At 41.0% G+C, this 15,208-nt stretch overlaps 2 protein-coding genes across 4 annotated transcripts in view; one reads left to right on the top strand and one right to left on the bottom strand.

The window, feature by feature from the left end:
- The window catches only part of ccdc40 (coiled-coil domain containing 40), a 70,575-nt gene extending 58,859 nt beyond the window's left edge, over nucleotides 1-11,716 (bottom strand). Inside the window, exons 1-5 of one of the 2 annotated variants that reach the window (XM_048554780.1) lie at nucleotides 11,657-11,716; nucleotides 10,636-10,699; nucleotides 8,001-8,111; nucleotides 6,033-6,098; nucleotides 3,393-3,494 (exon numbers count right to left, since the gene is read on the bottom strand). In XM_048554780.1, the coding sequence (XP_048410737.1) occupies nucleotides 3,393-3,494; nucleotides 6,033-6,098; nucleotides 8,001-8,111; nucleotides 10,636-10,699; nucleotides 11,657-11,673 (360 nt within the window). In that variant the 5' untranslated portion in view covers nucleotides 11,674-11,716. The remainder of the gene's footprint in view (nucleotides 1-3,392; nucleotides 3,495-6,032; nucleotides 6,099-8,000; nucleotides 8,112-10,635; nucleotides 10,700-11,656) is intronic. The other variant, XM_048554782.1, reaches the window with a different exon arrangement.
- Nucleotides 11,717-11,834: 118 nt separating this feature from the next.
- Nucleotides 11,835-15,208, top strand: part of LOC125463612 (lysosomal alpha-glucosidase-like) — a 44,659-nt gene continuing 41,285 nt past the window's right edge. Inside the window, exon 1 of one of the 2 annotated variants that reach the window (XR_007249869.2) lies at nucleotides 11,835-12,329. The gene's annotated coding sequence lies outside the window, so the exon portion shown is untranslated. The remainder of the gene's footprint in view (nucleotides 12,330-15,208) is intronic. The other variant, XM_048555102.2, reaches the window with a different exon arrangement.

Genomic DNA, 15,208 nt, shown 5'->3' with positions numbered 1-15,208 from the left:
TACAAATTACAACAACTGTCTATAGAACAACATTGATAAATATATTTATATTTAACATTTTAAACAATCTGTACCTTAAACCAATTCTGGTGAAGTGGACTTTGCACTTCCTCCGCTGGCTCTTCAAGAACTGCTTCTTGAGTTGTATAAAAGTACAACAGAGTTTTGTTGCTTTACTTTAGATACCATGCTAGTTAATAACCCACAATTGTTGGCTTGTTGCAACTGTGAAACTCTTTGGTTTCTCTGTGCTATTTTGTATGACAATTTTCTCTCATGTCAGAAAGTAAACAACATTAACATTAAGCAGTGCTTGACCTTTCTGAAAATGAGATTCCTGAGCCAAACCTTTCTAGTCTATGAGACAGTCCCAGATCTTCCAATTAGAGTTGAAAATCTGATTTCTGACTCTGATTAGACAAAACAAAAGGAGTTCTCTGTGCAAATGTCAGGGACTCTCCCAGCTGCAGCAGTTTAATCCAAGTCAGGAGCCTACATAGCTGAGTGAATTGATGTTGAAACCATGCCCCTGTTTGACACTTAGCTATTATATTACAAGGTATAAAGATCCTGAAAGCACTTTGATATGTTGAGAGAAGATTAAGTGTCAAAGGTAAATTGGAGTTGGAGTAGATTTGCAAGTGTTTAAGGGGTTAACATTGCAGGAGGGCAAGGGGGTGGAGTGGGGGATTTGTGGGGTTGAAGGGAACCGGATGGATGGGGGTAACTCAGTTGGTTTGTGCTGTGGTGGGGAAGTTGGAGGTTGTTAAGGTGGATTCAGAACAGGGATGTAATCCTGGGATCAGTAGAGAGTGGCAGTGGGAAAAGGAAGAGGCAGATCAATTCTTTGCTGGTGGAGGATTGGAGGTGGGGGACACGAAAATGAGGGCATCACTAGCTAGCCAGCATTTATTGCCCATCTCCAGTTGCCCTTGAGAAGGTGGTGGTGAGCTGCCTTCTTAACCACTGCAGTCCATGTGCTTTAGGTAGATCCACAATGCCATTAGGAAGAAAAGTCAATAACAATCAATTGACCATGGCAAGATTTTTTTAAAATGCTGAATTAGCCAGCAATGTCCATATCCCATTAACAGATTTTAGAAATGAAGAAGGCCAGGAAGCTGCAGGGGTGCTTCACTATTTCCCTGAAAACACTTTCTGTTAAAAAAAATTCAAAATACCATTCTATGGTACAATGCCGTGGTGTATTCACATTCTAATCTGCAATCAGTGTACAATTCAATATCACAATAAATCCCTATGGAGGCCATTGTAAATGTTCGACTGACAGAAATAAATCTAACTTGCAATTTAAAGTTATTGAAGAAATGGAAACTCTTTTGATTCTTTAATGCAATAAGTGTGGAGATAGCAATTAAGGAATTTGCAGATGCCACTCTGAGTTGACATCAGAGTCATGTGAGGGAGACTCTGCTGGAAGGTTGGAACTAGAGAACTTGAGGCAGAGATGTCTGCTGCAAGAGAATCACGTATGAATTATAAATAAATACTCTTTGAAGAAATACCTCAAGGTCTGGACTATGCTTATCTGAACACAAAAACAATAAGTTCCAATAATTTTCCCTGTATTTTGACTGAACTCTGTTGGGATGGTAAATTCCTGGAAGTGCAGGGTCAGAATAAAACAAGTCAGCATGGTTTTAGTAAGGGGAGGTCGTGCCTGACAAACCTGGTAGAATTCTTTGAAGAGGTAACAAGTACGTTAGACCAGGGAAACCCAGTAGATGTTATCTATCTAGACTTCCAAAAGGCCTTTGATACAGTGCCTCACGGGTGGCTGCTGAGCAAGGTGAGGACCCATGGTGTTCGAGGCGAGCTACTGGCTTGGATTGAGGATTGGCTGTCTGACAGAAGGCAGAGAGTTGAGACAAAAGGCTCTTTTTCGGAATGGCAACCGGTGACGAGTGGTGTCCTGCAGGGTTCAGTGTTGGGGCCACAGCTGTTCACCTTATATATTAATGATCTGGATGAAGGGACTGGGGGCATTCTGGCGAAGTTCGCCGATGATACGAAGAAAGGTGGACAGGCAGGTAGTACTGGGGAGGTGGGAAAGCTGCAGAAAGATTTAGACAGTTTAGGAGAGTGGTCCAGGAAATGGCTGATGAAATTCAATGTGAGTAAATGTGAGGTTTTGCACTTTGGAAAAAAGAATACAGGCATGGACTATTTTCTAAATGGTGAGAAAATTCGCAAATCAGAAGTGCAAAGGGATCTGGGAGTGTTGGTCCAGGATTCTCTAAAGGTTAACTTGCAGGTAGAGTCCGTAATTAAGAAAGCGAATGTAATATTGTCATTTATCTCAAGAGGGTTGGAATATAAAAGCAGCGATGTGCTTCTGAGGCTTTATAAAGCTCTAGTTAGGCCCCATTTAGAATACTGTGTCCAATTTTGGGCCCCACACCTCAGGAAGGACATACTAGCCCTGGAGCGTGTCCAGCGGAGATTCACACGGATGATCCCTGGAATGGTAGGTTTAACGTATGATGAATGGCTAAGGATCCTGGGATTGTACTCATTTGAGTTTAGAAGGTTGAGGGGAGATCTAACAGAAACTTACAAGATAATGTATGGTTTAGAAGGGGTGGACACTAGGAAGCTGTTTCCATTAGGCAGGGAGACTAGGACCCATGGGCACAGCCTTAAAATTAGAGGGGGTAAATTAAAAACTGAAATGAGACAACATTTCTTCAGCCAGAGAGTGGTGTGCTTGTGGAATTCATTGCCACAGAGTGCAGTGGAGGCCGGGACGTTGGATGCCTTCAAGGCAGAGATCAACAAATTCTTGATCTCAAAAGGAATCAAGAACTACGGGGAGAGTGCAGGGAAGTGGTGTTGAAATGCCCATCAGCCATGATTTAAATGGCGGAGTGGACTTGATGGGCCGAATGGCCTTACTTCCACTCCTATGTCTTATGGTCTTATGGGATAAAGTTCTAAAAATAACAGCAACACTTTACCTTTGCTAAGTGATCATTCTGGATGTATAAGTATCAGGCTGCAAAATGATTCCTAGGCTGGAAATAGGGATTGTGGCAGAGAGTAAGGAAGGAAGTACTCAAGCTTGAACATGGTTCCATGCTCAGCTAAAATTTAAGTATGTACATTTTTCAGTAGAATGCACTGCATTATGATGAAAAGTGGGAATCGTATTCAACTAGTCACTCTTCTACACCAATTGCCATGAATTCAATCACAGATTGCCTACTACTGCATAATAGCCTCAGGCGACTTTGCTGGTATCATCAAATTGCAATCAACCTTGGAAGCAAGTGGGCCATAGAGGATAGGAAGACAAAAATATTCCAATATTAAATATTTGAGATTATCATGTGAATTGTAAAATATGCAAAGTCACTGAAAAATGCATTTACCATATTTGTTTCTGGTTCCCATGTGTCTTCAATTAGTTCCAGTGATTTGGAAGGTTCCGAAGAGGGTGTCTTATCTCCTTGCTCCATCACATCAGTTTCTCCCTGATTTCCATAAAAATGCAGACAACTGTCAAATGATTAATCTAGAGTTGCCCTGACAAGTAATACCTTAAACCTGTATTTTTTTTTGGTTGCAATGAGACTTTCATTTTCAACTAAGTTCTACTTTCATAACATCTTGAACAAAAAAGTCATGAAAGATTTTACAAACTACAAAAAAAACTGGAGATCAAACAGCATTCGGTATGATGAGATAACATGAAATGCAGATGCTGGAGACAGTGGAGATACATCAGAGGAGTGGGAGAGTCAACGTTTCAGGCCTAGACACTTCATCAGAACTGGGTAGGGAGCAGGAATCCGGGAAATAAATAGAGGGAAGAGGGGTGGGGCTAGGGCTAGGTAGATGGGATGGCGATAGGTGGATGCACCTGACCCTACCTGTCTAATTCCTTCTGCCCCATCCTTCCCACTGACCAATCACCACTACCCCTACTGCCATCCCACCTACCTCTCCCAGCCCCACTGCTCTTTCCTCTTTCTCTTACCCAGTTACCCACTGAAGATGGGTCTAGGCCTAAAACGCCAACTCTCCTACTCCTCTGATGCTGCCTGGCCTACTGTGTTGATTAGGTTTGACGACTAAGGCAAAATTCAAAAGGGAGGTTTTAAGAATTCAAATGAAAGATGTGGGAAACAATAATGCACTAAATTTAGCAAGACCATTTCAGGTTTGGGATCAAAACCACTGAAGTTCCATTTCTAATTGTCAGCCGACATTATCAGGATACAGAGGCATGTATTGAAATGTATGATGAAGACATGATGAAAATGTACACCGTGCCATATCACAAAGCACTTATAAATTAAAGAAATAGTTGTGAAAATGGTGAGTTTGGGACATGAGCTTTTTTTTAAAATGGAGGGATAGAAATTTGGTCTAGTTTTGTAACTTATGTAATCATCTCCACACCAAGGGAACAGGGATGAATTATCTCTGCCCAGTTATGATTCACCTCATATGATTATACTCATCGTGGGATGTGAGTATCTCTGGCTGGTCAGCATTTATTCCCTCTCCCTCATTGCCCTTGAGAAGGTGGTGGTGCTGAGCCACTGCAATCCACATGCTGTAGGTTGACCCACAACGCACTTAGAGAGGGAATTCTGGGATTTTGACCTAGCAACAATGAAGGATGTGAAATGAAATATATTCCCAAATAAGGATGGTGACTGCTTGGTGGGGATCTTGAGGTGGTGTTCCCATGTATCTGTTGCTCTTGTTCATCTAGATGGAAGCGGTCATGGGCTTAGAAGGTGTTGTCTAAGGATCTTTGGTGAATTTCTACAGTGCATCTTGTAGATAGTACAGAATGCTGCTACTGAGCTTCAGTGGTAGAGGGAATGAATGCTTGTGGATGTGGTGCTAATCGACCTCCAGCCTATGCTTTCTTTGATTTACCATTACACCCAATATTGCTATTGAGGTCACAGAGGATGGTCAAAACCTTTTTAAAATTTTCATCTGTATACATAAGGAACATTGATTGATGGGTCATTTAGCCTTGCAGGCCCATTTCACCACCTTTCAGTGAGATCACAGCTGAATGGCAATCTAACTCAATAATTTGAGTGAACTCAAATAAATCAACTTCTTTGCACCAATTTCACAAAAACTATAAATTTTACATTTAAAATTAACAACTGATGTAACATTACCATTTAAGAAAGAGAGTTTTAAATTTCTACCAGTCCTCAAGTGCGGCATTTTTTCTTAATTTCATTCCTGAAAGATCTGACTTGAAATTTTGACCTTTAGTTCCAGACTTGCCAGTGGACATAGTTCTGTTCTGTTTGCTCCCCTAAATATTCAGGAAATTTTGATGAATGTCAGGGTACATAGCGTTTTTCTCTGAAGTTTTGGAGTCCAGGTATTATTTTGGAAAAACTACAGCACACATCCTTCATGGCCAACAGAAATAGCAAATGTGTGTCTGCAACTGAACACAACACACTCACACCCTGCTAAACGTGGATTTGCTACCTATAGACTCATGTATTCACGAGGTCAGCCAGGCTTGACTTTCTTTTCTCCATTGACTGCCTGAAGAATCACATGGTCCTTTGCAGTAAATACGGCACTTCATTTTGGCAGTTTTTCTTGTTATCTGTGGGAGGTACATATTCCCACGGATAAGAAGAATCCAGTTGACTGTACTCTAACCATAGTTTTCTAGAACAGAAGCATCCCACTTGGCTTTTGATTATTTTCCTTCTCTATTCAAGCCACTTTAAAAATCTTTGCACATGACCCCACGAACCTCTTTACAACTCCACCTTTTCCAATTTTCACGATTTAGAAAGTATATTTATTTTCAAGTTGAAGTGGATGATCTCAGGTTTGCCTACACTGAAATCGATTTGCCACTGGTTTGTTTGTTCAATTAGACTATCAAAATATTGTAATATTCTGCTTCCATTCAAACTGCATAACATTTCCTGAATTACATTCCACATAACAATAAAATATTAAACATTCTAAAAATTAAGACTTTTTTTATCCCTGACATTTCCACCTACTTCTGGAAATGTAGTAGGTTCTGAAGCAAGAGGCAAATCTCCTTGGTCAGCTATCTCAGCTTCTCCCTGATTTGTGTGGAAAGGAAAATTATTGTCAGAGGATTATTCCAAGGTTGCCCAAACAAATAAAAAAATTACCCAGTAATGTATGCCAGCATCTGAAAGTCTCAGAAACAGAAGAATCAAAAAGAGACAAAAAACAAAATTTGTTTGCAAAGGGGATATGTTGGAGGGTGGGGGAGGGGCACAAAATAAGGGTAAAGATTTTAAATAACAGTGGAAAAACAAGCTGAGAATTCATAATCCACACATAATACTTTCTTTACAAGGTGTTGGTGATTATCAGATGTGGTTGTTGCTTAATTTTCTACAGCCATGATGACATGAGACAGGTGCCATTGCTTGCTCTCAGGAAGTCAAGCAAACACTTAACAGCTGGCCAAAGTGATGCAATCTGATGGAGCAGAGTTCCTTCTGTACTGAATGTTTAATTGCCTCATCAGTTCTGGCAGCTCCTGAGCAGATGGAGGCATTACAGTTCCAAATATCTTTCCATTGGAGGGCAGCAGGAATTACACTAATGGTAAAACAGACTGACATACCACGTTGCCACTGACACAATCTATAGAAATTTTGGCAACACTGAAAATAAAGTCCATTGTAATTATAAAGAAGATAGTTTTAAGACACCAACTTGGAAAAATGCATTATTCAGAGACAGAAAGGGGTGCCGAACTTAAAAGCAGCTCTCAGTTTAAGCATTTGAGTGCTTGCAAGAATCGCTTTTCATAGTGTTGTGGCAGAAACAACTACAGCAAAATTTAATGGTAGATTTATTTTACTATAGGCCTTCCCTTTGCTAAAAAAGTTCCACTTTCATCGAAACTTGAACAAGACAAAAGATAACAAAACATTACAAAGTGAAAAATTAACTATCAACCAGTAAGAACTACGGTGACTAAAGACAAAATTCAAGAAGTAGTTTGAAGAAATCAAAAGACATTGCAAGATATCAGAGTTAAAGGAAACCATTTCAGGCTTGGAATCAAAAGGATTAAAACTCTGACTCTAGTTATCAGCCAAGGAAGGAAAAATGCAAAAGAGGTTAAAATCTTAAAGGAAGAGGAATATTGGAACAGGAGAAGGTCTAAAGATGTGCAGGTTTGGGTAATTTAGCAATGCCAATCAACCTTACTGTCCAGGGATATGCAGACTAGGTGGATTAGCAATGGGAAATGCAGGATTACAGGGATAGGAGTGGGCAGGGGGGGAGGTAGTGGTGGTTGGTTCTGGGTAGGATGCTAAAGATAGTTAGGATGAGGACACTTCCCTGAAGAACTCCTGCAGAGATGTTCTGCAGCAGAGATGACTGGCATCCAAAAACCACAACCACCATGTACTAGGTTTGACTTCAACCAGCAGTGAGTCTTCCCTGATTCCCATTAATTAGAGTTTTGCTCAGTCAGTTAGATGTGGCCTTTATAAAAAGTCCAAGATGGATGCAAACATTTCAGTGTTGACTTGCAGATGTCCTGGCTCTGCCATTATTGATGATCTAACATTCATGGAGTTCACATATTCACTTACTTATGCACCACAGACACAAACGGACTTGGCAGGATATCTTCACTGAAAATCTGGAACTCCCTCCCTCAGATCACTGTGGGTAGTTCCACACCTTTATGATTTCAGATGGCAGCTCACCACCACCGTAACATGATCAATTAGGGAGGGTAATAAGTGTTATGCTTGCTTGCCAACAATTTCATGACCAAATAAATAAAAAAAAGCAGATTTGACCAGTTTTCTCTCCACATTGCCTGAGGTTAAATTCCAAAAAGGAAAGCAAAATTCAACGACTTTGTTCAATGATATATCTCCTGGTGTATGAGAAATCAGCCTAAAAATTAAAATAACATAAAAACAAAATATATGAAATATGGTTTTTTTTAAAAAAAAGTCAATTACCGTATTTTCTTGTGTATATTCTGGAACATTTCCAACAATATCTGGTGATATGGGATGTTCTGAAGTGGGTGCCTGATCTCTATCCTCAGCAACATCTTCAGTAGTTTCTATCTGATTTGCAAGAAAATGTAACGACTATTAGATGCCACACAATATATGCCTTTATTTTAAGGTTTACATTTAAACATAAGTTTAATGTTTGAAGTGCTCTCTTTTAAAAAGTAATAATAAACCAGTAAATTATTTGCATTATTCAGTATTGAACATTTATTTTACATGATTATTTAATTCCTTTGTTTCATTTTTCATAGCCCCAACCTGAGACTCTTCAAACCATAAGGCTCTCTTTTTCAAACATGCACTTTTGATGTACTCTTAACCTAAGAAAACATCCCAAAAATATCACAGAGATGAAAAAATAACTGAACAGCAAGCAGTAGCAGGGAAAGTGTTCAAATCAAAAATTCCAGGGGGTACATATTGAACAGCTTAATGAAAGAAGGGAGAGCTGAAGTACAGAGTAGAAAACCATGAGGCTAGTGACCACATTTAAAATGCCTGGCTTTATTGATAAGTATTTGGTGGTTTGTAGGTAGAACCTCAGCACATTAGACAGCCAACTGGGTTTGGGCTACCACAATATCGAGCAATCTGAGAAGGGGATGGCCTGTGTTATCAGGCAATCCAGGCACAGAAATCAATTTGGTTATGGATCTGGTTTTAAAAACACATTCATGGGATGTGAGTGGTGTTTGTTCAGCCAACATTAATTGCCCAATCCCAAACAAAACTCTAGAAGGCAGTAGTGAGCTGCCTCCTTGATTTGCTGCAGTCCTTGGGTAATAAAAACACTCAGTGCTGTTATAAAAGGAGTTCCAGGATTATAACCCAGCAAACAATGACAGAATGATGATATAGCTCTAAGTCAGGATACTGTGTGGCTTAGAGAAGAAGATGCAGTGGTAGACTACCCATGTATCTGTTGCCGCTGTTCTTTAAGATGATAACAGTCATGTGTTTGGAAGCTGATGTCTAAGCAGCCTTGGTGATCTACCAAGTGCACTTTGTAGACGGTATACACTACTTAAACTGTGCGTCAGTGGTGAAATGAGTGTATGTTGAAGATGGTGTAAAGTGCCAATCAAGCAAGTTGCTTTATTAAAACAAAGAACTAAAATTGCTGATGAAACTTAGCAGGTCTGGCTGCATCCATGGGGAGAAAGCTGAATTAGTGTTTCAAGTTCATTGACTCTTCATCAGAATGCTTTGTCTTGGATGGTGTCAAGCTTCTTGAGTGCTGTTAGAAGCTGCATGCATTCAAACAAACGGAGAGTATCCTATCACATGCTGATTGATAGTGGACAGATGTTCAGTAGACAGGAGGTGACTTGCTCATTGAAGAATTTCTTTTCTGATCTTCTAGCCAAACATTTGCATGCCTGGTCCAGTTCAGTTCCTGGTCAAAGGTAGTCCCTACGATAGGGCAGCATGGTGGCTCAGTGGTTAGCAATACAGCCTCACAGCGCCGGGGACCCGGGTTCGATTCCAGCCTCAGGGACTGTCTTTGTGGAGTTCCCGTGTCTAGAACATAGAACATAGAACAGTACAGCACAGAACAGGCCCTTCAGCCCACAATGTTGTGCCGACTGCCAGTTGTTGCCAGCATTGTGTCTGCGTGGGTTTTCTCCAGGTGCTCAGGTTTCCTCCCACAGTCCAAAGATGTGCAGGCTCAGTGGACTGGCCATGCTAAATTGCCCATAGTGTTCAGGGGTGTGTGGATTATAGAGGGTTGGGTTTGAGTAGAATGCTTCGAGGGGCGGTGTGGACTTGTTGGGCCGAATGGCCTGTTTCCACACTGTAGGGAACCTAAGATGCTATTAATGGGAGATTTAGTGATGGAAATGTCATTGAACATCAAGTGTGATAGTTACATTCTGTCCTATTGTTGGATGGACATTACAGTATCCAATGCATCCAAACGATTTTTGAAAACAAGTGAAATATATCATGTTGTCTGATAACATGCATGTAATGTTTGGGACCTAACATGTTGGGCTTTCCCATCATTGACAATGGGAATGTTCTTGAAGACTCGTCTTCCAGTTAATTGTTGAATTGTTTACCGTTATTTATGACTGGATGTGGTAAAACTACACAGCTTGATCTTATCCGCTGGTTGTGTGTCACATTCTCTATGACATTATGGTTCTACTGTTTAGCATGCATGTAATCCTGCATTGTAGCTTAACTGTATTGGCACCTTAATATATGCCTTTTGGTGCTCCTGGCTTGATTTCCTACATTCTTTACTGAAGCAGGATCAATTGCCTTACTTGACTGTATGGTAGAGTGAGGAATATCCTGGACCAAGCTGTTACAGGAGGTGACTGAGTACAAATCTCTCCTGCTGATAGCATCCATAACGTGCAATGGGCCAAGGGTTGAGTTGGTAGTCAATAAAACCACCACTTATGGGGATGAAATATTCTTCAAAACAAATATTAACTCTCAAATGCTTGGAGAAATTTTACAACAACAAAACTAGTCTACTGAAGTGATTAGTTTGCTATACAATTCAAGGCACAACTGCTACCAGATGTATAATAAAAACCAAACTGCCAAATATTGTATTTACCATCTGGGCATTCTCTGGTGCATCTTCATCCTCATGCAAGGCTTGAACAGTCTCAGGTGGGGGACTATGAAAAATGAAACAAAGAAACTAAATAACCAGATAAAACAAATGGTCTGTACTGTATAATGCAAATAATTCTCTGGTTTGTTATTACTTTTTAAGACAGCACTTTAAACATAAACATATTTTGCTATAATGATTCCTCTCAGATCACCCAAGTGTTGAAGGCTTAGGCTTTGGTTCATTTTCCATTATTTTGAAACTGCTATCTATGTCATTTTGCTCCACTTTGATAATTCCTTCCTTCATGCATCATCTAACCCTGTTTACTCATTTGCCAATGATTCCATTCTATTAATTTCATTCCAATGATATACAAACTTATCACATCACCGGACCTGAAACTCTGTTTTTCCATCACAGATGCTGCCAGACCTGCTGAAGTTTTCCACCAACTTTGTTTTTGATACGAACTATTACAAAGCTTTCCATTGTCCAACAAATTACTCTGCATAATAAGGTCTTCATGCATTTTGATGAACATTGTTTTTATCAAATTGACACCAACAAACTGGGCATATTTTTAACATGTCATCTTACAGGAAAATTGACATTTGGGCTGGCCATCTTTTATGGAAGGCTCATAATTTTTATATCCTCAAATAAAAATCATACTTTTCCAGAAGAGTAAGCAAATGTCAATGACAACCAGGAAATTTCACAAACAGGTGGCACACTAAAAATCAATCCCAATTTATTCATATTTCTATCAAATCTAACTAAGGAAATAAGTGTTAAGTCCAATAATTCCACTTCAGCTGTTCTTCATCTATTAGTATTCTTAGCCCTCCCATCTCTTCCGACCTCAAATATAAATTTCGCACATTCTTTCCTGCTAAAGATATCTTTAGGAAGCATGGTCTTCGCTATTTTGCCAAATACCTACTGAAACATTTCGAAAAACAGGCATTTTTAAAAAATGAAAAGTATTGTGGCTTAATGAGCAAAGTGGTGGAGTTACCTCTCTCCGTCCGCCATTCTCTGTTGCTAAGAAACGATAACAACAACCCGGCAGCCCCACTCCGTTGTCGGACTGTACCACTTTGAGGGAGGGTGCGTTTCAGTGTGGTGGGCGCGGGATGTTAATAGTGGGAGGTGCGAGGTGAAGGAGCTGACACCTCTCCGCTTGGCTGGGTGGATGTGGACCGGCCGAGCGTGTGACGCCGGTACTGTCATGTGATTCGGTTTCCCGGCAGTTTGGCCATTTCTGGTTGTCAGGTCTGGAAACGGCTTGAGGTAGACGCATTCACTGAATTCGTAGTCGGTTCTCGTTTCAAACAGTGTCCGAACGTCGGAGTGTGACTGACCAGCTCTTCAGCTGATGCCCGAGCGTCTGAGTGTCACCAGCCTTTTCCATTTTCTATTGCGGCCTGAAATAGGTGATGAAGGAGCCGCGCTTAGGAAGCTTGTGATTTCAAATAAACCTGTTGGACTATAACCTGGTGGTGTATTGTGACATCTGACTTTTGTCAACTTCGGCAGTACCGGGACTACAGAGAACAACAGGAGGAAGTCATTAAGGCGCTCCAATTTGTTTCGTAGTTCGGCGCCTGACTCTGTCAGCACCGCCTTTCACCACAGCCTTCAATTCCATTTACCAACAAGAATCTATTTCGGCATTTGGTTTTGGAAGAGTAAGTACTTTCATTTCTTGCTTCATACTTCAATGTTGAAAGCATTTTGGTTTATTGCATCTGCCAAAGCATTGGAAGGTACTTTCTGTCGTCAACAGAAGAGATCTTGAAGGACATTAAGTTGGAGAGAAGTGAAAAGGTACCTATGCATATGAGTTACAACCAACCACAAATAGTGACCTGCTTTGTGTTTTTCTATGTTAAAATACTCTCAAGCCTCTTTTTGTTGAGTTAGATTTCTTCAAGTTGACTAACGTCAGCTACTTACACAGCTACAAGACGCTGACTTACATAGAACATAGAACATAGAACATTACAGCACAGTACAGGCCCTTCGGCCCTCGATGTTGTGCTGACCTGTCATACCGATCTGAAACCCATCTAACCTACACTATTCCATGTGCTTATCCAATGATGACTTAAATGTACCTAAAGTTGGCGAATCTACGACCGTTGCGGGCAAAGCGTTCCATTACCTTACTACTCTCTGAGTAAAGAAACTACCTCTGACATCTGTCCTATATCTTTCACCCCCTCAATTTAAAGCTATGCCTACTCGTGCTCGCCGTCACCATCCTAGGAAAAAGGCTCTCCCTATCCACCCTATCTAACCCTCTGATTATTTTATATGTTTCAATTAAGTCACCTCTCAACCACCTTCTCTCTAATGAAAACGGCCTCAAGTCCATCAGCCTTTCCTCGTAAGACCTTCCCTCCATACCAGGCAACATCCTAGTAAATCTCCTCTGCACCCTTTCCAAAGCTTCCACATCCTTCTTATAATGTGGTGACCAGAACTGTACACAATACTCCAAGTGCAGCCGCACCAGAGTTTTGTACAGCTTCACCATAACCTCTTGGTTCCGGAACTCGATTCGTCTATTAATAAAAGCTAAAACACTGTATGCCTTCTTAACAGCCCTGTCAACCTGGGTGGCAACTTTCAAGGATCTGTGTACATGGACATCGAGATCTCTCTGCTCATCTACACTACTAAGAATCTTACCGTTAGCCCTGTACTTTGCCTTCCGGTTACTCCTATCAAAGTGCATCACCTCACACTTGTCTGCATTAAACTCCATTTGCCAGCTCTGCAGCTTATCTGTCTCTCTGCAACCTACCGCATCCTTCGTCACTATCCACAACTCCACCGACCTTCGTGTCGTCTGCAAATTTACTAACCCATTCTTCTACGCCCTCAACCAAGTCACTTATAAAAATGACAAACAGCAGTGGACCCAACACCAACCCTTGCGGTACACCACTCGTAACTGGTCTCCAGGATGAATATTTCCCATCAACTACCACCCTCTGTCTTCTTTCATCAAGCCAATTTCCAATCCAAACTGCTATATCTTACATGCCTAGATTCTCTGCTTACTGATGTTAGTTTGTTATTGTCAGCTTTTTTAGTGTAAACACTATGCTAACTATTAGCAACTGAGGTGAGTTAGGTACCTTTAGTTCTGGGATGTCGCATATTACTGTTTCATGGAAATCGCTCAAAAAGGTCTGGAAAATCTATGCTGTGATACAATGTCACATTTTGCTTTGAGACTAGGAACCGAGTTGCAGATAAGGTTGTAGATAAGTATTGTCTCTATGCATACAGTTAATGCTTTGGATCTACGACATGGTCATACAGCACAGAAACAGACCATTCAGCCCAACCAGTCCATGCTGACCATAATCTCAAGCTAAACTAGTCCCATCTGCCTGCTTCTGGTCTGTTGGCAAGATGTGGGCATCACTAGCTCGGCCAGCACTTATTGCCTATCTGCTGATTTGTCCAGAGGTCACTTCAAGAGTAAATCACATTTTGGGTGTGGAAGTCAGACCCTGAATGATGCGCGTGACTCAGTTTTTTTTTGTGACAATCACAAGCTTTTAATTCCAAATCTTTAGGTTCAGATTTGAATTTTTACGTCCTGAGAACATGAGCTGAGTTCTGCAGTATTAGCCCGTTGACATTACCACTTTGCTACCACTTCCCCGCGATCTTTTGTTTTTGTTCACATATGGGGCGTAGGCGTCGTTTGCTGGCCAGCAGTTATTACCTGTCCCTACTTGTCTCTGAACCGAATGGTTTGCTAGGCCATTTCAGAGGGCAGTTGAGAGTCAACCACATTGATGTGGGTCAGGAGTCACATTTAGGCCAGACAGGGTAAGCATGGCAGTTTCTTTCCCAAAAGGACATTTGTGAACCAGAGACAACAAAATGAGAGGCTGGATGAACACAGCAGGCCAAGCAGCATCTCAGGAGCACAAAAGCTGACGTTTCGGGCCTAGACCCTTCATCAGAGACCTCTGATGAAGGGTCTAGGCCCGAAACGTCAGCTTTTGTGCTCCTGAGATGCTGCTTGGCCTGCTGTGTTCATCCAGCCTCACATTTTGTTGTCTTGGATTCTCCAGCATCTGCAGTTCCCATCATCTTTGTGAACCAGATGTGTTTTTCCAACAATTGGCAATCATCTTGTGGTCATCACTAGATTTTTAATTCCAGATAATTATTGAATTCAAATTCCATCATCTATCATGGTGGTATTCGAACCCAGGCCTTCAGAACTTTAGGCCATCACCTCCCTGTGGTGTGCTGTCATCATTGAATGTATATCATTTTAACAGTGATAAATGATGGTTGTTTGGCAAGACCTGTTTACTATTTGTGTCGGCGAATTGATTGACAGTCAGTTGATCAAATGTGATCTGGATATGTTATTTATTTCTTCATAGGACTTGACCATTGCACTCTCTACTATCATTTGACCCAGTCTGGACACAATGGTGTACTCTCTTACTATAATCCCATGTACTAGTAAGAAATTCTCAAGTTTGTGTGCTTTGCCTCGGTTCAAATTGGAATAAATGTCGACATGCCT

This window comes from Stegostoma tigrinum, chromosome 22 (assembly GCF_030684315.1).
Source record: "Stegostoma tigrinum isolate sSteTig4 chromosome 22, sSteTig4.hap1, whole genome shotgun sequence".
In the NCBI taxonomy this organism is placed as follows: domain Eukaryota; kingdom Metazoa; phylum Chordata; class Chondrichthyes; order Orectolobiformes; family Stegostomatidae; genus Stegostoma; species Stegostoma tigrinum.
Note: the sequence above shows the minus strand (reverse complement) of the source record. Positions and strands in the feature narration are given on the sequence as shown.